The 27,504-nt window shown below is 43.4% G+C and overlaps 1 protein-coding gene across 1 annotated transcript in view; it reads right to left on the bottom strand.

The window, feature by feature from the left end:
- Positions 1 to 6,059: 6,059 nt before the first annotated feature.
- The window catches only part of MOSMO (modulator of smoothened), a 57,313-nt gene continuing 35,868 nt past the window's right edge, over positions 6,060 to 27,504 (bottom strand). The window contains exons 2-3 of the mRNA XM_069734168.1: positions 11,004 to 11,216; positions 6,060 to 9,790 (exon numbers count right to left, since the gene is read on the bottom strand). Of these exons, the coding sequence (XP_069590269.1) occupies positions 9,606 to 9,790; positions 11,004 to 11,216 (398 nt within the window). The 3' untranslated portion in view covers positions 6,060 to 9,605. The remainder of the gene's footprint in view (positions 9,791 to 11,003; positions 11,217 to 27,504) is intronic.

Raw genomic sequence — 27,504 nt, 5'->3', positions numbered from 1 at the left:
CTTTTTTGCCCCACTGTATATATATCTATCTATCTATCTATCTATCTATATATATATATATATCTATCTATATATATATATATATATATCTATCTATCTATATATCTATCTATCTATATATCTATCTATATATATATCTATATATATATATATCTATATATCTATATATATATATATATATATATATATATATATATATAAAAAAGTATTAAGGATTTTTTTTTAATAGCCTATAGCTAATCTAATTAATGTTTGATAGAAGTAATTATTTTATTCAATCTGCTTCCTGTGGATAAACCATTTGAGAACATAATTACTGACTTGTTCAAGTCTTGGTGGTCTATTTAAATGAAGCACTACGATACACAACATCATCATTATCAAGAACTGCAGGATGGATCAGGCTATTAATTTTACCATCCAATCTACTGGAAAATGAGAAAAAAAAAATCAAAATTCCGATGTTCTTTGGATTTTGTCCTTGGTATTCATGATGCGGTAAAAATGACCTGGAAAAATACGTTTAGGTCAGTACAATGACGGCAATACAAAACTTGGACCTTTTTTTTGTTATTTGTTAAAAATAATTTTATACATTTGTGAAAAAAAAAGGTTTGTGTTGCCATTTTTTGAGGCCCATAAAGTTTATATTTTTCCTTTGATGGAGCTGGATGGGTGCTTGTTTTTTTTTTTTTACGTAGAAAGCTGATGTTTTTATTGGTGCTTGTTTAGGATACATACAACATATGACCTGTATGTGCGGTTTATTTTTTTCCCCTTTTATTTATAAGCTTTCTTGCGGAGAGATTAGATTGTGACGTTTACATTGTAATAGATGTTAAATTTCTTGAAGTCAAGTCCAAAACGGTTTTCACTGGGACCGTGTATTTCTTCCCCTGTATGAAATTGACCAATCGTAAGCAGGCAACAACATACTGCAGGGAAGAACACACCCAGACAAAAGGATAAAGCAGGTTTCTCAGTATGAGACATGTAATAATAGACAGTCTGCTCTCCTTACTGTAGAGATGTGGGTGATTACAAGTGCCAGGAGAACACCTCTAATTGTTGTCTCAGAGCAGGGAGTGTTGGGAGTGCTGAGCTGACAGCACTGTGAGAGAAGAGCTGCAATACAGTCTGCAATGAGGCAAAGCTCAGCTCTGCTGTACTGAACCCCCCACTGACTGTGGTGAAATGAAAGCTGAAAGACATTTATAATCACACACAGCTCTGTAGGGAAATCAGTGGGGAGAGCAGACTGTCTATCATTACATGCTACTGTGGGGGCGTGTTCTTTCCCCCCTGTATGTTGCTGCTGCTTATGATTGGTCAACCTGATACAGCGGAAGAAGTAGATCCATGTACACATCAATTTTAAAAGCCAATCCATGTCTCTGGTCCATGAGGCTCAGACCATATCTTGTTCTTAACAGTCTTGCAGATCAAGCTCGGCCAGTAAAATCTTTAGAGGTCTGTATAGGACACAGATGAAGTTGTACTTCAGTGTTCCATCAAGGTTTAATCTCTTTTTTAACTGATGCATTACTAAAAAGTCAATGGATATAATTTTAGATAATCTACCTGCTTCAGCGAGGAAAAAAAACAAACAGTCAACTAGGATGCAAGTAGGAGGACACCTGAGGCACCTCCCGGATGGTAACACTGACATGGATTTGTGAATGAAGCCTAGCCCATTAATTTAGGTGTAGAGAACAACCCTTACTTTAACTTTGCATTGATTGCAATAGCAGTTACTATTTCAGGTATGTTCCCCGTGAGGTCACAATTTTCTACATCAGTTCACAACGTGGATGCACAACTGCGTGAATTGGCGCGAGTTACGTTCCATCAATATAAAACGGTTACTGTTGGGTAAATAAATTAGCTCTCATCTAACACAAATCTCATTAAGTGCTAATGGAGAATTCTGACCTCGTCTCCCAGGACGTTGGATGCTTGGCAGATACTAATTTAACGTAAAATGGAATAATCATATTTTAGTTCTGATAAGCAGAAAGAGTCTCATGACGGCTTTGTGGATAGGTTTCAAAGTAAGTGGAAGAGGGAGAGAGAAGAAGATGAAGAAAAAAAAAAAAAGAAAAGGCCCTCATATAACAGAGTGACGATCCAACGTCAATTTATCTTCTCTAGCTAAATTGCATTCACACATTGTGGGCTCAGGAACGTAATCCCATTATTCAGCACTCCTGAGACAGCGCAATACAGAGCTCTTTCATTAGATACATGTGCTGGGTATAGCTACAGGACACTTATAAGCAATGAAGCTTGACAAGAAAATGCAATACTCCACTTCCCAAGATTTTATGCTGTGTTTGGTGACATTCTTTTTATAGAATAGGCTATTAGAAATGTGTAAGTGATTCTCCAAAAACAAAAAGAATTTTAAGCTAAAGAACACCATACACATTAGATGGCCGTCAGACAAACCATCGCTCGACAGCCATCTTTCCCATACACAGAGGCGTTCGGTCTGATGAGTGCTCCGAGAGAGTCCATGCCAAACACCTCTGGCGGTGGCTTGACTCCAGAAGAACAAAAGGATTGATAGTCAATTGTCCGGGGACAGGGGCCAATACTGTGCCAGAAGAGTATATGGACCCTTTGTAATCCAAGACATCATCATAATGCACCCATTAAAGAGTCTGTAACAGAAGCAACTAGACGCTTTGGAGGTGGAAATTAGCCCTCTTACTTCTTGGGTCATTCTCCGACTGCACATGTTGCATCAATGTCCGTCGCTGGTTCGGGACCACATTAGACTTTTGGCCGAGCCAATTGATGTCATCAAAACCTGCTGATATTATTCTAATGTGTATTATGAGAGAGGCTAAAAGGGAACCTGTCAAGTCCAAAACACTTAACCTTCAGATATGTGGTTAATAGGGTTCTGAAACTGTGCGGCGGCTGCACTGAAAGCCCGGCAGCCGGTAGGAAATGAACTTTATTCCACCAGGCAGCCCTGGGCTTTCAGTCTGAAAAACAAATGGCACAGCCTCAGTCACCACTCGGTACATAATGAGTGGCGGCTGTAACTATGTCCCGGCACTGACTGACAGCCGACTCAGCACTGCTCCACTGTAATGCGGGGCTGTTAGTCAGTGCCGGGGCGTAGTTATAGCAGGTTATCGCCAGCTCTCTGTAACACGGGTGTATGCTTCCTGGCATCAGAGGCGCACTCTGCGAAAGTCCAAAAGTAGAGGAGAGGCCGGACGTCAATGGAGGAGCCAAGGATCAAGAGTCTTCTTTGAATCCGGGCAATGTCCAGTCCGCCTCTGAAGCCAGAAAGTATACACCCGGCTTCAGAAGCACGATGACGTGTATGAAAGATAGTCACATTCATGTGCGAGGTCGTTATACTGCTGGCGATGACGCCGCCTCTTGCAAATCATGTTATGAAGCCCACAGTGGCGTGATGAAATGCTAAGTGGGACGACTCGTCTGGAGAAACAAACCCCCATAGACTTGTCAAAAGCTTAAATTTGCATATTAAAAACAGACTTTAACAGATCTTTGAAAAAAGGATTTCTAATGTGTCAAACAGGATTAAATTCGTATTACGCGGGGAGTTTCTAAAGGAATATACACATGCTGGTAATTTGGGGGGCATTGGGGACCTGTCAGGGTCCCTTTAAATGGTGAATATAGATCGTGATTTAGATTAAAATAAGGGTCAAATTTTGAAGAAAAGTAAAAAAACAAACTTCATAAAAACCTAAATTTAAAAGAATAGGTCATTCCTTTTGAGCTTTTTTTATTTATTTTTTTTATTTAGCTTTTATTTTGTGTCTTCACAAGCTGTCTCGAGGGTCCCGGGGTGGTAGCGAGGCTGTGTGCACACACGTTATGGCAGCCTCAATAAGTCTTACAGGGGGGCTGTCTAACTTGGAAAACTCATTTTCTTTAACTTTTCTAGGAAATTCTAATTAAACTGTAAAGGCCTCATTCATTTTAGGCGTCATTCACATGTCTGAGTTCTATGTATGTGTTCTGTTTTTGCATGGATAAAACACGCACCCATTATAAACTATGGGACTGTTCACATGTCCGTTTTCACAGACCATATAGCACTGTGCAAAACACATAGCGACATGTCTGCCTGCAGAATCATGGATGAAAAGGGAGAATACAAGTCTATGAAAAACACATACAGCACATCAATGGCTTTGTGTGCCATCCGTACTGAACACTGAAAAGGATATGAGAAAAACCACTGATGACACACATGGACCGTACGCCGATACCATTTTTTTTAACATATGCGTTTAAAACACTCACGACAGCACACGGACCCATAGAGTTGCCTTGATCCATAGACACATCAGTTATAAAAACGGAAAACCGCATCCTTACCTCCGGTCTGTAACACTCACAACATGTCCTATCCTCGCTCATGTTGCAGACCAGTCTATGGGTGTTCCGAATAAAACAGATGACACTGCACTCCATTCGAGTTTCAGTCCATTTTTTTTTTTTTTAACTGACTGATTGCCAAGAATCAATGGCTAAAGAAAAAAAATGTTTAGTCTACCTGCTTAGTAAAAAAAAAATAGATGCAACAAGGATGACACCGGAGGAATGAGAGAAAAAACGCGAAACAAAACGAATGGTCAGTTTCTTTCAAATGGTAATACTCACATGGATGTGGGAATGCAGCAATATGCTTTCTTTTTCTTTTTAAGGAAAACACCACAACCAGTTTATGTAATTTTTTTTTAACCAAAACCAGTAGTAGATGCAGCTAGAATGAGAACAACAAGTATTTATGCTACTGGTGTTTTTTTTTTTTTTTTTAAATAGTTTTCACACAATTATTTTTTACAGTTTGAATTCTAAAAACCTTAATAGTAATGCAATGGAATTTAATGAGTCTATAGATCATGGGGGAAACTTCTCTATATGGCAGATTATAAATTAATATATATAAATAAATATTATATATATAAAAAATACTCAAGCTACTTACCAGGCAGCGGTGTTTTTCAACAGCCCATGACAGCACTAACGAGAGAGGGAATCCGCCCTTCAGGGACAGGAAACCTACAGAGATAAAAGGGCGGCACCTCTCTCCCGCATTAGTTGGTTTCCTGTCCCTGACAGGGGACCCTAAAGACTTGCTTTGTGAAGACTGAAGACAGTGCCCAGGCTCGGCAGGCCGGTTCTGGAGGCGGGAGGGTCCCCTTCCACGGTCGTGTCCGGCGCCCGCATACTCCCCTCCGGTCACCGCTAACACAGGGTTAATGCCGGCGGTAACGGACCGCGTTATGCCGCTGGTAACGCACTCCGTTACCGCCACTATTAACCCTGTGTGTCCCCAACTTTTTACTATTGACGCTGCCTATGCGGCATCAATAGTAAAAAATGTAATGTTAAAAATAATAATAAAAAAAAAACCTGCTATACTCACCCTCCGTAGTCGCTCGCACCGGCCGCCATCTTCCGTTGCAGGTTCCGGTGGCAAAGATGGTATGGGAGAAGGACCTGCCATGACGTCACGGTCATGTGACCGCGACATCATCACAGGCCCTGCGCTAGAAAGACCTGCCATGATGTCACGGTCATGTGACGTCATCACAGGTCCTGCGCTCATACCAACCCTGGGACCGCAAGCTGCCGTGGACTACAAGGGGTCCTGGGAAAGGTGAGTATATGTTTATTTATTATTTTTTAAACTGTGACAAACCTGGCTGGGCAATATATTATGTAGCTGGGCAATATACTACGTGACTGGCCAATATGCTACGTGACTGGGCAATATACTACGTGGACATGCATATTCTAGAATACCCGATGCGTTACAATCGGGCCACTATATATATATATATATTGCAACAAAATGGATAGGATGCTTCGCCTTCCTGTTGGATCCATTTTTTGCCAAACAGTAGTGATGTTTTTTCCTTCAGACCTCTGCAATACCCAATGTCACAGATCACTGAAGCTTTTGAACTTTTCGAACTTGACTTTCTTTATAATAAATGGTGGACACAAGCAAAAAAAAAAAAAAAACAACCCAAAACAAAACACCTGAATACCAAGTTTCGTTTTTGTATTCCCGTTTATATGTATTTTTTTCTGCAAATATTTCCATATAATCATGTGACAATGAAATAGTTATCTACAGAATGCAAATGTCATGAGAAAACAAAATGGTGCGAGGGATGGAGGGTAAAAGTAAAGATTAAAAAAAAAATCTCACAAAATAATTTAAGAATGTCCATCTGACTGATAATAAATTAGTCATAACAAGTAACACACATTACAGAACAAAGGTATTTACACGGTGTTGACCTAGTAGTGACGTCTCCTGTAGCATACTTTTGTTAGAGTCTGGAGCTGTGCTTGGGAGTAATCGCTGGTAAAAATGCGGCTACATGTAGCAGATGAGATCAGAGAACGCAAAAGGATGAAAAAAAAATAAAATCCTCAATGGGAAACGAAACGAATGTGGGGAAAAAACAATCAGCTAACAGTATATAAATAATAAACAAAGGACTGGTGTTATGGGGTCAAATATAGAAATCCCTTTAAATTAGGGCAACTATGATATGGGCCATAGGGGGGAGACTGGATCCAGACACTCACTTCTATACATTGTAACGTATGGGCTTTTCTGGTTTTTGTTTGGATGAACAGGACGGTGCCAGCAGATCTGCCACATGTATTACTTTAGATTTTATTTTAAATGGTCTAATCAGGATAAAAATGTAGTTATTAAAAAATAATCCATGTGTGAATTCAACCTTGATCCCTCCTCTACCCCAGAGTTCCTCAAGTTTGCCCCTATGACAAGTGAAGAATACAGATCTGACTCGCGTGAATGCATTTTTCCAATATGTGTCCTCTGTTGGTGAATGTGCAAGAAATATCTTTTTCAGGTGGTTTCCACCAAAAATCCACCTGAAAAAGCGCCGCAAGATCACCATAAAAAAAATGAATAGAACGCACAGCAATGCGCACATATTCGGTCTTTTCTAACTTTTTTAATTTATTTATTTTTAACCTTTTCAGGGTTTGGAAGCGGTTAAAAGGAGTGACAAGCTCGATCTTTGGGAGGCTTCATTTGGAAGCAGTGGGGTCATTAGAGTTCAAAATAAAGGGAAAAGATGAGGTCGAAACAAAAAATGACAGCAAAACTGTCAGAAGCCACTTTTTTATGGAGAAGGAAAGAGTACAAGTTGTTTTTTTTTTTTCCTTATCTAACTATCCGGGAGGCCATACACATTAAAAGGAAACTGTCAGTAAGATCAACCCTCCTGAGCCATTTATCTGGACATGCAGGTATAAAAAGTTGAATAAAATGATACCTTGATACCTAAAAACTGATGTCTTACTCCAGAGAAATCAACGATTTTATGAATATGTAAATGAGCTGTTAAGATCTGTGGGCCGGACATAGATCTCCCTGAGAATCTGCCTCCAGAGTTTATTTTAAATGAAAGGGGGAGTTATTAGTGTGAGACATGTAATGACTGATCGTTACAATCACACTCAGCAGAACTGATCTTTATATCATTACAAACACATCCACAGTCGTAGTTTCCCTCTCATAGTGCTGTTAGCTCTTTTATACAGCCCTCTACAGATGCTGGCGGTGCGAGATAGAAACTGAAGAAGTGTTAGCTGTAGTCAGGCACAGCACGTCAAAAAATGAGCTGACAGAAGAAGGTGCAAATGTGTTTGTAATGAGACAAATTTCAGCTCTGCTGTACTGTGTTATTTGTAATCACAAACAGCTCTGCAGTGAGAAGCGGAGAGCAGACTGTCGGTCACTACATGTCTCACACTGGTAATGCCCCCTAATCTCTTGAGGCAGGTTCTCGGGGAGAGACCTATGTCCAACCCATAGATTTTAAAAGCTCATTTACATATTAAGCAAAATGTGGATTTCTCTGGAATAAGAGATCTGATCGCAGATATCAAGGTGTTATTTTATTCAACTCTCCACAATCTGTATGTCCATGTAGACGATTAGGAGGGTTGATCCTTTTGATGGATTCCCTCTAAAACAAAAGAAAACCAAAAGAGTCAATTTCAAAACAAACGATCATTTTAGGAGAGGCAGTCATCGCCTGGAACGGAGTTGGTCGTGTTTAAAGTTTTAGGTCATTGGTCACTAGATCACGACAGATCTTTCCAAAGAAGAAACGTTCCCAGAGAGATTTCAGTCCTACGTGGACTAAAACGTTTATCGGCAGGACATCATTCACCGGAACATTTCTATTACGATCTCAGGTGTATGGCCACGGGGTCGTACAACATTATAGAGATCCGGAATAGAGAGGCCACATATTAGGTAAAAAAGAAGAAAAGAACTCTCTCACCCTTATTATTGACGCTTCTAGAAGACCTAATTTAAAGGGGGTCCAATGTAGGATGAAATGCCCTTAACCATCGAGGAATTGAAAAGATCACAGAAGTCAACCTCAAGATGAAGTTGGTTGCTTTAAAAATAATAAAAAAAAAAGATATATGAAATGTTTCTACCATTAAAAACAACAAAAAAAGAGGGCTGCTACAACGTATGAGGTAATCTGAAGACTATTCACTACGCAGTCTTCAGGGAAATGGCTTTAGTTATCTACCGGTTCCAGTTTGCGCGCCACAGTGATTTCGCTAGCAAAGCATTTGTAGCCTTCTTTTCCCAGAACTGCCTGTATATAACACTGTATACTGCGTCAGCAAAAAATATATATATATATATTTATATAAATATAAATGAAAAAGACAACCCCGTCCTAAAATGTGTTCTTCTAATGGCCCAGTAAAGAGGGGATAGGATTAGTGTTTCCAGTATCCTGTATGCTTCGAAAAGGAATACAATATTCCCCTCATATCAGCAAAGCACCATTCCGATTAGTTTTTTCTTTAAATTTTTTTTTTTAATAATATGACCGTCCTTTGTTGCGCGCCCTTTGCTTAGTACCAACTTCCTCCCATATAGTCATATTTCCAACAATGAGCCCACCGACATACTAAGCTGTCAGGAGCACACAAAACCAAGCTTTGAGTTGGAGGAGGTCATGGGGGGTTGATCTCTTTGCTCCTTCGCGTGGAGAATTTTCAGTCACCGAGTCTCTAGTCCGCGACTGCTCCAATTTTTCGTCTCCTAAGTGAGGCCAGCCTCACTTGGCCTCGAAAGGATCCTAGGGTCATATTCCAAAAATTCATAAATACTCTTGAGATTCGTTTCCTCTTCAGTTCCTATGTTAGCAGACAATGAAATGGGATTTGGGTACAGTAATGAAGGTCGGTTTTGCTTGTCAGTGTAAAGCATCGTTCTTCACGAGTCCACGTCACAGTGCAGACCTGACGGCATCAATATGCTCAGGAGATCAGTCAATGATATTTGTATTTGGTTGTGGAAAGAAAGGCTCTCCATTTGATCCAAAGTGCATAGTGAGAACAAGTCAATGTCTTTTAGCTTCTCAGTTCTTTTGTCCCTTTCAGGTCTTCTCCCGAGAAGGCAAGGTCTTCAGAGGTGTTCAAGGAACCCCCCATTTCCCCACCACCCTTCCCAACAAATTTATATTATCCATTCCAAGGAGAAAAAAATAAAATAAAGTCTTGTCGTTCTCTCCTTTATATCAGCCAGGTAAACATACTTTGCCTGCAAATAATAGTCCCACTATAGTAAAGAAAATGGATAAGACAAAAAGTACATAGGATGACCCAACTACAGTATTGTTGGGTAATTTGTAGGGCTGTCCACCAACTTCATTGATGTAAAATCCTATGGGGAATATTAATGCTGCCATACAGAAGAGGATCACTGCAAGAAAAAATAAAAAGGATTATATTTTACTTTACTAAGAAATTCGTCGGTTACTTAATTATCCACAAGGTCACGTTCACCTAACTGAGGCCTTAGTTGGGCTTCTCTACATGGAGACAACAAATGATGCAATGCTACGCTCTAGAAAAGCATCCATACAATAAATGTATATTAAATGGTACACAATGTTACTGTATGGCCTGCTCCTAGGGTGACCATAAAAAAAAGAAAAGAAAATTTAAAGTACTCAATATGGGGTATAGGTCTAGGGATCCTAAAATATTCTATTGACATGTCAACCTCTACTAAAAGCCAAGCTAAGAAACATGATCTCCAGAACAATCCTATGCCTCACACAGTAGTGTAGTCTCGGCCTCTAATCATATAAATGCAATGTTTCTCAGCTTTTTTATTACAGATATAAAAGATCTAAAATGGATAAACGCGAATAAATCTCGGTCTACAGTCATGTCTCTTTAAGATCTTCTCCAGTCACACTGTGAGGAGTATTGCATTAAGAATCTGATGAAGACCCCTGCTTCGAGTCAAAACGTATTTATTAATACACTCTAAGACTAAACCTGAAGTCCTGTATTCCTGAGATTTGTCAACGGCATTGCTCTGAACAGGGCTGTGGAGTCGGTAAGCCAAACCTCCGACTCCTCAAATTCCATGACGCCGACTCCACCAAAACGCGCTCCGACTCAGACTCCACAACCCTGGCTCTGAATAGTGTTTTTATGTTATAGCTGGGGTGGTTTTACATATTGTACCACCAACGTGAAGGTAACAAAAATACACCAAAACACTATTCAGAGAAATGACTGACGGATCTCAGGTATAAAGAGCTTCAGGTTTATTCTTAGAGTGTATTAATAAATACGTTTTGACTTGAAGCAGGGGTCTTCATCAGGTTCTTGATGCAATAGAGAAGATCTTAGGAGGACATGATCTATACACACCCCACTATTTTAATATTTATGATCCTTTACTTCCATATATTTGCATTTGTGTTATTAAATTACAGGATGGCGGTCATGTCTAGTGTATACGGAGTCGATGATCTATACTTCTATTACCGTAATATGGTTATAAACTAATACATGAAATGGCCGGCGGTGAACAGTAGGGTCAATGATTTCAGAAGTGGCGTCATCCAGTATTATAAGGATCTACAGCAAGTACCCCCCGAATCCTCATTAACACTTACTGCCAGTGAATGCTATCCAGCGGGCATATTTTGTAGCTTCTCTTCTCCAGTGGGAAGCCACTAGCAATCCGCACGTAACAGTCAATGATATAATTCCCATAATGATGAAAAACAGTGTAGTAACCCACTCCGGAGGGAGCCGCGGAGGAATGCAGGTCCTGTCACGTCCATGGATGGTCTGACATTGCCTGACAAGGCCGACTGTGAGAGCACCTGCGGACAATAGAGATGGCATTAACGCCGGAGAGTACAGAAAATCCATCATAAACTCAGCCAGACGACGCAATAATAATAAAACCTGAAGATGAGAAAATGATAGAAAGCATGAAAAATAAAAACAACAAAGAAACAAAACAACACCACATTTCCCCAGTGTGACAGGTCACTTAATGTACTAGATGTTCTTATAAATTCGGGAAAAAAAAGAAACCACAAAGTGTCCACGCTGAAAGCAACAGTACCAGATATATCGCCATGTTTGGGAGACTAGCCAGTGGGATCTTTCCCAGCGTCTCATCAATGTGTATGGTGACCATTAACTTCTGTACGCCAATTTTCAGTTCAAAAGGTCACGTATCTAGTGTGTATGGAGACATTTTGACTCGTCCTCAAAAAGGAGAGGCTGAAGGATCAGACATGCTGGACATTAACATGCCCCACCATTTGTTAAAGCCACGGCTACAGTCCAGGAGCAGTTTATGCCTTTCTCCCCATTAAACTTAAATATACAGACTTGGACAAACCGAACAAGCATATTTTTTTGTGCGGTTGATAATTATCTAATTAGGGTTACCATCTTATAGAGCTCAGACAGAAGATCACGGATAGGAAGAACAAACAAATCTGTTTCCCCTTTATTGATCATGGAAGAGGTTAAACTATCTGGAAACCCCCCGAAAAATGAAACTGTGCGCAGTAATGTGTTAATTAAAGCAAGCCCCACTTGTAAATGAAATAGAGGGAGAGCAACTAAAGTGGTTGTCCAGAAAGGATAGCACTCTTAAAGGGGAAGTCCCAAACCAAAGTAGCGGCATATTTGTAACCGGTTTATGATTGGTTGAGGTCTGTCCTCTAGGACCTGCACCACTACCGAGTATTAGAGGAGTAGAAATTGGTAGACAACATACTCGGCTAAATTTATTACTATGTTTGAGCGCAAAAGTTTGTGAAATCTGGTACATTTAATTGTTTGGGGAGCCAAATTAACTAATATTTTATGGGATTTAATACACCATTTTTAAGATCTACCCGAAAACACAAAAATAATGAGAAAAGGATGCGTGGTTAATCTTTTGGTGTAAAGAATAATATTTATCATTGCATTTACATATAAAAGCAGCAAAAAAGTTGCATATACTAAATAGAGATCAAAGCAGTCTTAAAAGGCATGGAACAAATACAAATACTGAATTGGCACCAAATTTACCATTAAAGGAATTGTCCACTACTAGGACAACACCTTATTCATCAAAATGTTTGGCCCCCATAAAATAATAAAGCCTATACTCCCCTCCTGTGCCGGCCCCGCTCCCGCTGTGTTGGCCCTCGCTCTCGCCGAGACGGATGCGGTGTTGTGACATGTGATAGCTGCGCCCAATCAGCGTTGGCGTCACTGTCCCCGCCTTCGGACAAATCGATCAGGAATAGGAAGTTTGGGTTGGATTTGTCCAAAGGCGGAGACCGTGAGACGAGCGCTGATTGGGTGCCAATGTCACATCACGGCATGAGAGCCCCAGGGAGGGCACCACGGGTGCGGCGCCGGCACGGGAGGTGAGTATAGGCTTTATTATTTTAATCTGGGCCAAGCGAGGGGGATAAGAAGTTGTCCAAGTAGTGGACAACTTTTTTTTTTTAAAGTTTCAACATCTGATAGCCGATATCTTGCATCACAAGAATCAGTTGTGCTCCCCAAAACACAAGCTCGTAAAAAGATATATCTGACGATCAGGGTAGATGAGCAGGCTGATCAGTATGAGATATTTGGTGAAGCTAGCCCATAAATGTGTTGCACGAGATTAGGAACATGACTTTCTGCCAGAACCAGCACCATCCTCATTTATGGGCAGCTCGGTTTAATCACTTGAATGGAGCGGTGATGCGCAAAGCCCACGGACAAGAATGGGATGGGGTTTGGAAGAAAGCACCCAATGCTTTTCTAATCTCATGCGTCATTACATCATTTTTCATACTAAGTGGCTATAGACCCGATATTTTGCAATGAGGAATGATCATTAACAGCGGGTGATCAAAAGCCGCGTAACCCGGCTCACGATGGGCTAGTTAACGGCTCGGGTGCACAGAAGAAGCAGCAGCAAGCCTAGACTTGTCCAGAGTAGATGAATGCGAGACCGGGATGAATAAAACATTTCACCGTCTTGGAATAATAACAAAGAAAGTTAAGACGATTGCTCTTTAAGGGGAAATTAAAGAGGCCTTGCACTTTGTGGATCAGAAAGAAGCCAATTCTTCTGGTTAGGTCTCACCGAGCCCAGAATCTGGCTATGTGGTGAGAAGCTCCAAAACGTCTGGGAAATGATCAATATCATAGGGACTGCAACAAAAAGGTAGGGATGGCGACCACCGCTAAGGTCCTGCTCAGACAAGCCTCCTAAGAAGTGAGCGCTTGTCTTGTGTTCCACAAACCCCTAAACTTTACTTAGATAACTACTTTTCACCAGACAACCCCTTCATGACCAATCATTGCTGATCATTGGGTGTCCGTGTGCCGCTCCATTCTTTTTCTATGGGGTTGCTGGAAAAGCCAAGTGAAGTGCTCAGCAGCCCCATATGGTCGAGAAGTCTTTGAGATCATCCCTATTCACATCGTGTGAAGCTGGCCTACAAGAAAGAAATGCATGGACAGGAGTCCTTGCAGTGATGATATGGCCTCCACAAAGCCCTGATCTCAACATCATGCAGTCTTCCTGGGATTACGAGAGAAGGAAGGATTCACACAAGCAACATCCACAGAAGATCTGTGGTAGGTAATCCAAAATGTTTGGAACAAGCTCCTGACAAGTTCCTTCTCAAACAGCGTGCAAGTGAGTATCTGGAAGTATTAATTCTTTGAGGCCATCAAACCGGCAAAGGAGGTAACACTATTTTTCTCCACACCGGCACAAAACCTTTGCACAGTATGGTATATATTATACATACCCACACATGACAGATGGTAGGCTGATGTTCTGGCTCAGCTTTGTCCTAGCTGTATGACCACCAGCGGAGCTCCCACAATCTCCATCCACTCCACTGACATCTCGCTATGTGAACATCGGTATATGCAATGGGACAGTTCCCGGGGCCTAAACTCAACAGAGACTCCGTTTTGGCCTCTGGGTAGGTGTGATCGGGATGCCGTCTCAAAGAACATATACTGTATTTTTTTTTAAGCCTTGCCACCTTCCATGGTAATGTGCTTGCCAGGGCTGTGGAGTCGGTAAGCCAAACCTCCAACTCCTCAATTTCCATGACACCGGCTCCACCAAAATGGGCTCCGACTCCACGACTCCAACTCCACAGCCCTGGTGCTGGCGAATGTTTCTGATGTATAACGTGTACCTCCCATGAAAGAGGTATGAATAGGTCTCGGAAAAGATCAGAAAAAAAAAAAGTAAAGAAAAGAAAGCAAAAGAAAAGCGAAATACCTGCAGAGCGACACCATTTGCGTAGATTTCGTGCTTCGTTGCCGAATACCTGCAGAGCGACACCATTTGCGTAAATTTAAGCGGCGTGCTTCGTTGCCGTCCGAGCCCTGTGACCTACAGACGAGCCGGCGACTACGCTACTTAATGAATGTTTAATTAAACACAAAAAAAAACCCTTGGAAGGAAAGTCACGTAGCAGCTATGAGCGGAGTCACAATTATTCTAATTAAACTTCTCCTTTTAAAGCAGCATTCATATTTAATAAAAGGGTACAGTCCTCGGCTGAACTCGCGGCTCATCTAAATTAATAGCAGCCGTTCTTCGCCTTCCACGTCTCTTATAGGAAACAAAAGGCTCATTTTACAAAGCACAGACGCAGAGATTGCTTAAGGATGAACTTTAGACAAAAACTACATGAAACAAAAAAAAAAAAAAAAAAAAAAAAAGGGGAAAAAAATGGATAACAAAAAGGGATCCTACTGCAAACAAAGCAACTGCACTGTTCTACATGTTAGAAAATTAAAAGGGTACTGCCATCTCCAAGATCCGGTCCCAATATGTAGTAGGTGTAATAATAATAATAATATTATTATTAGAAAATACTTCTGATTAGAGACTTGGCTACATCACTTACCCCATGTGCAGGCATTGCAGGACCTTGGGTATCCATGGTTACAACCACTCACATAGTGACAGCTGTCATAAACATGGATACCTAAGCTACTACAATGTCCTGCACATGGGGTAAGTAACATAGCTAATCAGAAGAACTATACTACATTTCTAATTGGAGATATTTGCTAATATTATTACACCTACTACATATTTTGCTGGAGTAATAATATTTTTCTCTGGTATTTAAGCCACTTCCAGAAGAGAGCTCAGTTATACAAGAGTGCTCGTCTGACAGTGCCCGTGTATGGGGGACCTGAGAGAGGTGACCATCGAGTGAACGATTGTTCATCCGACCGCTATGCGATGTGTACGGGCAGCTTCATTAACAGTGCATCCTTCAGTGAGCTGAATTTTAGCTCAATTTTTGCATTCTGTGCAAATCGGGGTGTGGCCTCCCTCTCCTGAGCTGGAAATTACATTTAAAGGCTTCCCAGACTGGAGTCCACTGGCTGGACCCGGTCCTTTTGTCTGCCCTTATTCACACACTGAGGTAAACTCTGACACACGGTAAGGTTTTTAATATTAGACAATGCAGGAACCGTCCCGATCAGAGTCACTTTGTCGGCGGTGGGATGGCTTTTATGCTATTTTTGATCAAAAAAGTGTTACTAAGGACCCTGTGTTATTTAAATGCACTTTTGCTTTCTATTTATTTAGTTACAGCAGGGTTTATGCTCATGTTGTCTCTTAAGGTTTTGTATGTTTTATGGCCAATGTGAACATGCGTTTATGTGCTGCATGTATACCAACTTAAACCAAGCTCAATTTTTGTGTTTTTTTTCTGAATTTTAATAAGTGGGGTGTATATATTATCTGATTTATGACCAGATGAATCTTTCGTCACCATAGAACAGTTTAGAAGGCAAGAGTTAAGGGTTTTCGACAATGACAAATTTACGGTTTAAGGGTTTGTGCCTTCACCTTATAACGGGAAAAAATGCAAAGTGTTTGTAAAAGCAAAACTTCAAATTTACTTATTAAAAATACTCACTTTTGTCAAGAACAGAGTGATTTTTAATGTTACTATTTCCAACTAGTTGCCTATGTTACCAGTCACCGCTGTAGTCCATCAGCAGTAGTCAGTTTCCTATGCAATGATCATATCACAGCACTTACAAGCTCTGTGCCACAGAGCTGGAGTGACACAGCTGCCTCTGCTTGCAGCATTGGAGAGCGCACAGTTTGGGCCAGCAGTGCAGCCATGATGCTAGTCCGAACAGTCAATCAGGGGGATTACTGTCACTAAGACAAGCAGGAAGTCAGGAGGCTGAGAAGCAGTGTGCTCCTGAAGAAACAAGGTGACTACTCGTTTTGATCATTCCATAGTTTATGTACTATGATACATAGAGGCTGCAGAAGCCAAAACTTCCATTGTTAAAACCCCATTACAAATTATTGTTTTGTTGCCAAAAAAGTCATGCATTTATGTAAACCGGGGAGTTCATAAAGCAATTTGCAAAGCTGCACTTCTTTCACAGCCATCTCCTGCTGCAATCGTCTTAATGGATGCAATAGTGGTCCGGTCAGTGAAAGGCTCGTGATCACACGAGGCTTGTTTTACGATCCATGAGATCACCCTGTGACATTATCAGGATTACAGAGCTCTTCTGCTGCTGACAAGTATTAAACCTATGAAGCTGTATACATGTAACATAGGCATGGTGGAAAATAATGCATGGTTCAGACAAGGCACCTAAGGATGTCATGGGGCCCCAAAGGTTAAGGATACTAAACTTTAGCATTCTGATAGGTTTATTAAAGGAGGGGCGACTATTTTTTTTTTTTTTTTTTTTAAGACCTGCCTATCTTTAGGCTAGATGATCAGTCCAACGGGGGGCAAGAGGGTGCCAGATGTTGCCGATACTGAAGTTCTCAGATGCTGCCGGAATACAGCAGTTTTGTCATTTCTATAGTGCCCGAGTATTACAGATCCACCCTGTATTATAATAAATAGGGGAGATCTACAGGAGCCGGCCGCGGCCATTGTAGCTTTCCGGCAACATCCAAGAACTCCCAGCTGATCAGCGGAGGTGCCCTGTCTAGTGGCCGTTTTTGGGTACTGCAGGTCAACTACACAGTGTATGGAGCGGACCTGCAAACAGCAGATCAGTGGGGGTGTCAGATATCGGGCTCTGACTGGTAAAGGAGAAATCACCAAGATTATAATCTGGGACAACCCCTTTAAGTACAAAAAGTTATAGGTAGGCAAATAATAGACAGCTGTCATTTATTTCCTGCCATACAATGAGCCACAGTAAATTGCAGCCTGTCTGCTGCAGAGGTGGCGGTGGGGGTTCAGCACGTTCTATTGTTGGGATTTTTACTAACACTGTTCTCTTTCATGTGTATAGAAATGGGCAGAGGCCGATCAGAATACACGAGGCGAGAAGTAAAACACGAGCGCCACTTAACTGCAGCGTCAATCACCCCAGAGCGCCTGCCATCACATAACAGCCTGCTCAATAGCTTTCATTATGGAGCCTGACATTTTCATAATAACTAATGGAATATATAAAGCGTGTGCACCACAAGGGAAGAAATGACTGAAGTCTATTTGTATAGTGCGGAGGCGCAGCACAGAACCACCGCAGGTGGTCAGCGCCCGCTACTAGCGGTGATCGACGCCGGCTTTACCAGGCGCAAGGGTCGCGGAGAAGGTTCAGCAGACACATCTCACCCCTGATCAGGCATTAGGGTAAGGCCACTCGTGGGGCATTTTTGGAATCTCTTACAAAATTCACGTGTTACGGGACGAACTACAGAAGTTTTTCAATTTGCAAATCGAATCTGGCGTGATCAGATTCAGATTTAACGGAAATCAAACTCGTGGCGTAAAAATAAGCCATGCAGGTGCTATATCTTAAGAATGAAGTTATAGGTGGCGGAATTCTTCTGCCTCATATTTTCATTTTTTATTGGACAAGCAGATTCTTCACAACATGCTACATTTTGGATCTATGGAAAAGGACCATCTATACTGCAGAGACAATCACAACTGCCACCACACAGCTTCTACTGGAGAGCCTAGTTCTTTGTGGTACACAGCCACGGGGGCGGCAAGAAGCAATAGGGGCAGCACAGAGCCACAGGGGCGGCACAACGCCACAGGGGCGGCACAAAGCCACAGGGGCAACACAGAGAACTTTATTTTAACGTTTGTCTTACTGCCCCCCCTAAAAAACCCCAAAAGACTCCAAATTATCGGCCATTAATTGTTTCCCTTCTAACTTGCCGTCCACTGCCTGTTGTCGAGTGTAATCCTTCACTAGCAGCAGAGATGTTAAAATGGACTGCAAGTAATAGGGAAGGGTCTTTGTGTCTTTGCTCCTGTCCGTGAAACTGCATAAAGTTGGCAGTTCAATTCAGGTCAGCATGCCATTGGACAAAAGCAGGCACAATGCATGCTGGAAATTGAGGAAAAGAATGTTCCAGCTCCCAATGTGCTGAAAGAATGCTGAGGAAGAGGAACCTTCCTCCGTTCAACAGAAATTTGCCGAGTTACAGAGATGGAGAACTGCTAGACAGATATTACTAGTTTTAATTAGTTGTGGTGGACGAGGGTAGTAAGTACATTGTTTTTTAATGGTATTGTGTGAAAGGAAAAGCATGGGGCCCACCACTGTAAAACTTGCAGAAAAATAATTTCCTTAACAACACCAGAAAACCGCAAGACTGTCCACACCATGACATCAGCCCCGACACGATGGTGGGTTTTAATTCTCTAAAAGCACTGGCCTCCCGCCCGCTGTGTGATCGCCCGCTCAGGTGTCACAGTCCTCATACATCACATTATTCTGATTCTTAAGTGCAAAGTAAGCAGACGAGCCAAGAAACAGATCCATCTGGAACCGACAGCAAAGTCCTTTCATCCCTGGTGAATAACAAGCCGAAATACAAGAAAAATATGGAATGAATTCCGGGATGCAGGTAATGGTAGCGTAGGAGAGCTCTGCATGGATCGCCCCTGGGAGAACTGGTCTGACCCTATAAAGTATCGTAGGGGTATAATCTCATACCACGTTACGTGTGCCCATCCAGGCATTTACGATTTGTGGGTAACCTGCAATCTCATGAAGAACACGCGAGAACATTTCGAAATGCGTGGAGAATAAACCGCACTGTTCCATCTATCCGGGACTGGATCCACTACCGGCAGCGCAGGTTCCCGGCAAATCCCAGATACCTGAATTAAGCGCTGGTCTTGCCAACCTGCAGCAGATGGATTTTTTATATAGTGTCGGGTCTCACACACCTGCATCAGGTGGGCAGCACCGCCTCTCACTTTACGCCGTTATCCGGATAACACACTATTGCGCTCATTTGCTGGCGCAACCCATTTCTCATCAAGGCATAAAACTAGTCTGGGTAAAAGCAGTATTAAAGAACCAGAGGTTGATCTGGGGCATCATAATAGACATGTTAGGCACTTTTCTTTGAGCTGTTGACTGACTTTAGACCAATATTTTTGCACCAAAATTTTGGCAAAAATTTGTCAGCTAGTTTGACTCTGCACCTCACCCGACAGAATTGAAAAGTTGTCAAACACATACGTTACGTGCAAGGCAGGTAGGGAGAGCAGGTTTTTTTTGTGTAAATTGAGCCTCAATGCCGCTGCATTTAGCCTCATAAATACCCTGCTTGATGGTCACATTTGCTGTCAAAATTTGACCTACCGGTATATCTACTGCTGATCACATGGATGCATTTCCATCCTATGGTAGCCAAACACAGAGCAACATCAACAAGTAACTGGGCAGCTCTCTGGCTCAGTGGTCAGCACTGTGTAGCAGGCTTCCTGCAGGGAGATTACGTTCATGGTGGGGGGTAAATCTGCACTGAATGCAGTATGTGCACCACACCACCTCTATATAAGCAGACACAGGTCAGCTCAGCATCAATCAGACCCGGTCTAACAGAAAGGTATGAAAATAGGAGAACACGGAGCATATGGTAAAGGTATATATAAACATCATCTTTATTGATACAAACGTTAAAACCCAGCATCAGTAATACAATAGGTGCACATATTCCAATCAACAGAAAGACAGGGGGGAGAAACCCACCCCTCAGTGACCCCCGTGCTGAGCAGTTGCCACACAGAGGGGATACAAAAGAGCCCAATGTGCTTACTACTTGTAACAAGATAAGCCAAACAGTCAGCAAGATATCAAGTGATCCAGGCAACTTGCAGCAGTGAATAGTCCCTACGACCACGGCTTATGTACAGGGTCAGCTTACCAGCACAGGGGGGAGACAGAGGAGGAGGATCCCGCCGGAAAAATGGCCCCGACGCGCGTTTCGTGGCTCTGCCACGCCGCTTCTTCAAGGGGATATGGAATGGAGCAACCAGGACCTGCTAATAACCCCCCCCCCTGACCCTAATCACATGTCCATACCTGACTGCTGATATGACTTTGGGATTTGTGTTAATTCTATCAGAAAGGTGTACGTGTGCCTGGCCCCTAACACAGCCAAAGAAGCACTAAGGCTTCTAAGGGTCTCCAGGACGTTTGGTGTCCCGTTTTTTCCACATAAACCACACGAACCCATTATAACCTATGGGGCCCCTCACCTTCCATGTGTACCCAGTCCGTGTAAAGCACACAGACATGTCCGCTTTTTTCTGGCGGCACGTTCAAGTAAAAGATTGACATCATGTCTCCTCTGTAATATCTGACGATAGTTGAAATGACGCAGTAAGAAGGACTGGACTTTATCATTATTTTATTTACTCCAAAAACAACTAAATCATTGTAGAACACACACATTGCCGGTTAAGGATTATGGTGAGGAATATTCCTTTACATGGTGAGGTCTTCCCGGGAAGTATCACCAGTACAAGGCCAGGAAGGAGTTGTCTTCTCAGCCGGGTAACTGGTATTTTATCATTGTAGGTGATGCACAGAATCATCTGTACCCGGCACCTCGGCCACGTCCGTGCTGGGGACTCGCCGGCACCTCGGCCACGTCCGTGCTGGGGACTCGCCGGCACCTCGGCCACGTCCGTGCTGGGGACTCGCCGGCACCTCGGCCACGTCCGTGCTGGGGACTCGCCGGCACCTCGGCCACGTCCGTGCTGGGGACTCGCCGGCACCTCGGCCACGTCCGTGCTGGGGACTCGCCGGCACCTCGGCCACGTCCGTGCTGGGGACTCGCCGGCACCTCGGCCACGTCCGTGCTGGGGACTCGCCGGCACCTCGGCCACGTCCGTGCTGGGGACTCGCCGGCACCTCGGCCACGTCCGTGCTGGGGACTCGCCGGCACCTCGGCCACGTCCGTGCTGGGGACTCGCCGGCACCTCGGCCACGTCCGTGCTGGGGACTCGCCGGCACCTCGGCCACGTCCGTGCTGGGGACTCGCCGGCACCTCGGCCACGTCCGTGCTGGGGACTCGCCGGCACCTCGGCCACGTCCGTGCTGGGGACTCGCCGGCACCTCGGCCACGTCCGTGCTGGGGACTCGCCGGCACCTCGGCCACGTCCGTGCTGGGGACTCGCCGGCACCTCGGCCACGTCCGTGCTGGGGACTCGCCGGCACCTCGGCCACGTCCGTGCTGGGGACTCGCCGGCACCTCGGCCACGTCCGTGCTGGGGACTCGCCGGCACCTCGGCCACGTCCGTGCTGGGGACTCGCCGGCACCTCGGCCACGTCCGTGCTGGGGACTCGCCGGCACCTCGGCCACGTCCGTGCTGGGGACTCGCCGGCACCTCGGCCACGTCCGTGCTGGGGACTCGCCGGCACCTCGGCCACGTCCGTGCTGGGGACTCGCCGGCACCTCGGCCACGTCCGTGCTGGGGACTCGCCGGCACCTCGGCCACGTCCGTGCTGGGGACTCGCCGGCACCTCGGCCACGTCCGTGCTGGGGACTCGCCGGCACCTCGGCCACGTCCGTGCTGGGGACTCGCCGGCACCTCGGCCACGTCCGTGCTGGGGACTCGCCGGCACCTCGGCCACGTCCGTGCTGGGGACTCGCCGGCACCTCGGCCACGTCCGTGCTGGGGACTCGCCGGCACCTCGGCCACGTCCGTGCTGGGGACTCGCCGGCACCTCGGCCACGTCCGTGCTGGGGACTCGCTGGCACCTCGGCCACGTCCGTGCTGGGGACTCCCCGGCATCTCAGCCTCGCTTCATGTATGGCATGAAGAAGATCCGGTACTCGGCGTACTTGCTGGTAGATGGAGATGTTTGTTAGGCTGGTGTCTGATGATGATGGTAAGGACAACTGCGGTATTTCTGCCTAAAAAGGTCCTGTCATAACGACAGGTGGGATTTCTCACAGTTGTTAAAGGCACATGGAGAAGACGTCTTCCTCACATTGATGGATGGTGATGAAACTGGTAATTTTGCAGACGAAACAGAACATGAAGAGCTGCTCTCACGTCGCGGTCCATGCAGACCACATCACTGAGGACTTCCAAGAACTCGTTCTTCTTTCTGTTATATTCTTCTCGGTGCCTCTTTACTTTGTCTCTATACTCCTGGTTATTAATGAGGCTTTTCAGCTTCATCAAAATATATTCTGCAGAAATGCCAGTGGCTGACTTTAGGATAAACCTTTCCAGCCAGAACATTTTCGTTATCCAAAATGTAATCCAAGAAACGCAGTCAGTTGCACGATCCAACCAACCAAATCACTCGCAGACAAAGAACCTTCAGAACTCGGAGCAGTGACATCACAACGTGACATCACAGACAGCAACCAAACACAGAAAAATCACATTATTAGTAAATATGGAAAATTACTTGTATCCCAACCAAATATTATAAGTTTCTATGGTTTGTCACTCACCTGATCTTATCTCAAAAGATCACTAATTGTGAGTGCCCCACCTCTATGGGATTGTTATTAAAGATGACCTGTCACCGGATGACATGTGGCCGGTGTTTGCTCCTATTGATGACAAGGGTCAATGCAAGTCTATGAGTCTGTGTAAAATCACGTACAGCACACGGATGGCATGAGTGTGCTGTCCGTGTTTGACACTGCAAGGTATTGGAGAAGCTTCATAATTTAATTCTTTAACCACACCGGAAAACACTGATAGTAAAACGGGCACACGGATGGAAAACACTGAAGGCACCAGCATCAGTTTTTCACATACCCTGAGGCCTCATTCACATGTATGTTCAGAGTTTTTGGCCTCAGATCCTAGTTAAAAAAAAAAACAATATCCTCAACAAAATTTTATTTGTCAAATTTGGTGCATTTTCCACAAAGAATTCATGTTGGACATGGTATCTGATCTGCAGGAAGGATCTTACAGAGCAGTGACAGCCGATCAGGTCGAAATACTTTTCTGTGCTACAAATCCTAGTCTTTTATTCAAAGAAATCCTTGGTGTTTGGATGCATAGGAGTCCATTGGCAGTCCTATTCAGTGATTGACAGTCTCTTGTATGACTAGCTATCAATGACTGACTAGGACCGCCCGCTGGACTCCTGGATATAAACACCAGGGGTTTCAATGAACAAAACAGAAGTTAGGCTGGATCTTCTGCTCAACTTCTCCTTCTCTATACCATGCTGTCCACAGATCACTTTGCATGTTCAAAGTGACAGGATCCTTTTAACATGAACTAATTTGAAAGGCCTTTAGTTGCTTAGAGTTTTCCTTGGGTTCCTTTGTGACCTTGCAGACCACTATACACTTTGGTCTTTTTTGAGTGATCTTTGTCGGTTGACTACACTTGGGGGAAGGTAATAATGGTCTTGAATTTCAGCCAGACTGTGGATTGGAGTAGCCTAAACTCTCTTTTGACTTGCAACCTTCTCTGACTTCACGAGCATCAACAACTCTACTTCTCCTTTGTTCCTGCCATGATATACATCCACAAAAGTGTTGTGATAACGAGACTTTGATAGATCCCAGTTCCTTTATTTAAAGAGGTCGGTGACTTGCACCTCATTGGTGTTTTCAATTAATGACAGCCTCCAATTTCACCAAATTTTCTGCTAATCCTTAGGCTAGGGCAACATGGCGACATTTGTTTCGCAACAACAATTCTCAACTTGCTGTCTTGCGACTATTTTAGAGCTCCGATTTTGCAGTAAACTAAAAACAGGCAGGTTACGACAAGTCGCGAGCGATTTGTGTTGAAGTCTACGGCAAGTGAGTCACTTTTGGCAGAAAATCCAACACCGTGAAAAATCAGATGCGATGCTGCAATGCGACACCGATTTCAATGTCCCCAGAAAGTTTGATATTTTCAACTCATTTGTATGATTTTTATTTTTTTAGCCTTTTTTATGTTTAGGACTTGAACGAAAATCTGATGTACTTTTAGGTCACGTTTATGTTGAAATATGAAAAATTCTAAAGGGTAAAATCAGAGACTCGTATGGCTGCTCCGATGCATCGAATGTGCATATTCTATCATTTATCTCTGCTCGTACGAAGCTATAACCCAACGTCTGCATCCCCGTCACAGGCAGCACATCTCTCCCCAGCATCTGTCCTTCAGTATCACTGCTGTTTTGATGAATTGTGCCAAACTATTTTTTTCCCCTCAAATCCCCAGACACTATTAAGACGAAAACGAAGAGACAAAGACGACACAGTGCAGAATATAAAATATTAGGAGGAGATCTGAATTTTGCATGGAGCTGGTAGCCAGTAATCGTTCCTCAGTCGGCAGAATAAAGAGCTTCCTATTAATTCGCAGACACAAAGAAATTCATTATACGTCTTCAGTTCTAACCGCAATGGGAGATGCAACGCTGGAATGTGACACGGCTGCGCTAAAGTAGAAGGAAGAAAAAATAACATCTGACAAGTAAATATCGGACTTGGGTTGTATTTTCGGAAATTAATTGCACCCTCTAAAGTCTACAGGCCACAGACATTACATCCAAAGGGGCGATTTCACCCGTAACGAATATTCGTCGGCTGAAACTTCACAATGTACGATAGATGGTTCATTCAACGATTCAACATTGAGTCTAATGAGTAAAGGAGGGCAATCAATATTAAAGGTGTATGTTATTAATGACCCATTCACAGGATAGGTTATCAGTACCAGATAAGTGGGGGTCAGGCATTCGAGACCCCCACTGATTTGTATTTATTGCCTTTGGGACGACTGGATGTGCCAAGTGTACAGAGAGAGAAGAAGAGGATTGTGGCTACTGTGTTGAGCGCACGCGTGGCCACCTCTCCACTGACTGTGGCTTGTGATGCAAGGGACCCACATCTACACCATGTCCTCTGAATAGGCCATAAATGTCTCATATGGAACGACACCTTTAAAACAGACATTTTCCCAAACCACAAGTCCGTTACTGCAGAAATAAGCAAATATAAGAGGCAGGTTAAAAAAAAAAAGCCCAACAATAAATAGTAAGACCAAAAGTTTGGACACACCTCATTTAAAGATTTTTCTGTATTTTCATGACTACATTCACACTGAAGGCATCAAAACTATGAATTAACACATGTGGGATTATATACTTAACAAAAAAGTGTGAAACAACTGAAAATATGTCTTATATTCTAGGTTCTTCAAGGTAGCCACCTTCTGCTTTGATGACCGCTTTGCACACTCTTGGCATTCTCTTGATGAGCTTCAAGAGGTAGTCACCGGGAATGGTTTTCCAACAATCTTGAAGGAGTTCCCAGAGATGCTTAGCACTTGTTGGCCCTTTTGCCTTCACTCTGCGGTCCAGCTCACCCCAAACCATCTCGATTGGGTTCAGGTCTGATGACTGTGGAGGCCAGGTCATCTGGTGTAGCACCCCATCACTCTCCTCCTTGGTCAAATAGCCCTTACACAGCCTGGAGGTGTGTTTGGGGTCATTGTCCTGTTGAAAAATAAATGATGGTCCAACTAAACGCAAACCGGATGGAATAGCATGCCGCTGAAAGATGCTGTGGTAGCCATGCTGGTTCATTATGCCTTCAACAGTGTCATCAGCAGAGCACCCCCACACCATCACACCTCCTCCTCCATGCTTCACGGTGGGAACCAGGCATGTAGAGTCCATCCGTTCACCTTTTCTGCTTTGCACAAAGCCACGGTGGTTGGAACCAAAGATCTCAAATTTGGACTCATCAGACCAAAGCACGGATTTCCACTGGTCTAATGTCCATTCCTTGTGTTCTTTAGCCCAAACAAGTCTCTTCTGCTTGTTGCCTGTCCTTAGCAGTGGTTTCCTAGCAGCTATTTTACCATGAAGGCCTGCTGCACAGAGTCTCCTCTTAACAGTTGTTGTAGAGATGTGTCTGCTGCTAGAACTCTGTGTGGCATTGACCTGGTCTCTAATCTGAGCTGCTGTTAACCTGCGATTTTTGAGGCTGGTGACTCGGATAAATGTATCCTCAGAAGCAGAGGTGACTCTTGGTCTTCCTTTCCTGGGGCAGTCCTCATGTGAGCTAGTTTCTTTGTAGCACTTGATGGTTTTTGCCATTGCACTTGGAGACACTTTCAAAGTTTGCCCAATTTTTCGGACTGACTGACCTTCATTTCTTAAAGTAATGATGGCCACTCGTTTTTCTTTACTTAGAATTTGTATTATGGCAAGAAAAGAGCAGCTAACAGTCTATTCAGTAGGACTATCAGCTGTGTATCCACCAGACTTCTGCACAACACAAGTGATGGTCCCAACCCCATTTATAAGGCAAGAAATCCCACTTACTAACCCTGACAGGGCACACCTGTGAAGTGAAAACCATTCCCGGTGACTACCTCTTGAAGCTCATCAAGAGAATGCCAAGAGTGTGCAAAGCAGTCATCAAAGCAAAAGGTGGCTACTTTGAAGAACCTGGAATATAAGACACAATTTCAGTTGTTTCACAAGTTTTTGTTAAATATATAATTCAACATGTGTTAATTCATTGTTTTGATGCCTTCAGTGTGAATGTACAATTTTCATAGTCATGAAAATACAGAGAAATCTTTAATTGAGAAGGTGTGTCAAACTTTTGGTCTGTAGTGTGTGTGTGTGTGTGTGTGTGTGTGTACACATACTATATACACACACAAATATACATATATCTCTACATATACACACGCACACACACACTTCTATCTACATGCATACACACACGAACATAATGAAATATATAGATTATCAGATGAAATTCAAAATAATCTTAAATTTGTGCAAATATTGCCACCAAAGTGTCAAAACTTTGGCAAATCCGACCATTCAGGAGCTGTGGGAATATTAACCATGATGTCTCACCTG

Source organism: Ranitomeya imitator, chromosome 7 (genome assembly GCF_032444005.1).
Source record: "Ranitomeya imitator isolate aRanImi1 chromosome 7, aRanImi1.pri, whole genome shotgun sequence".
Classification (NCBI taxonomy): Eukaryota; Metazoa; Chordata; class Amphibia; order Anura; family Dendrobatidae; genus Ranitomeya; species Ranitomeya imitator.
The sequence above is the reverse complement of the archived record's forward strand: the minus strand, read 5'-3'. Positions and strand labels throughout refer to the sequence as shown.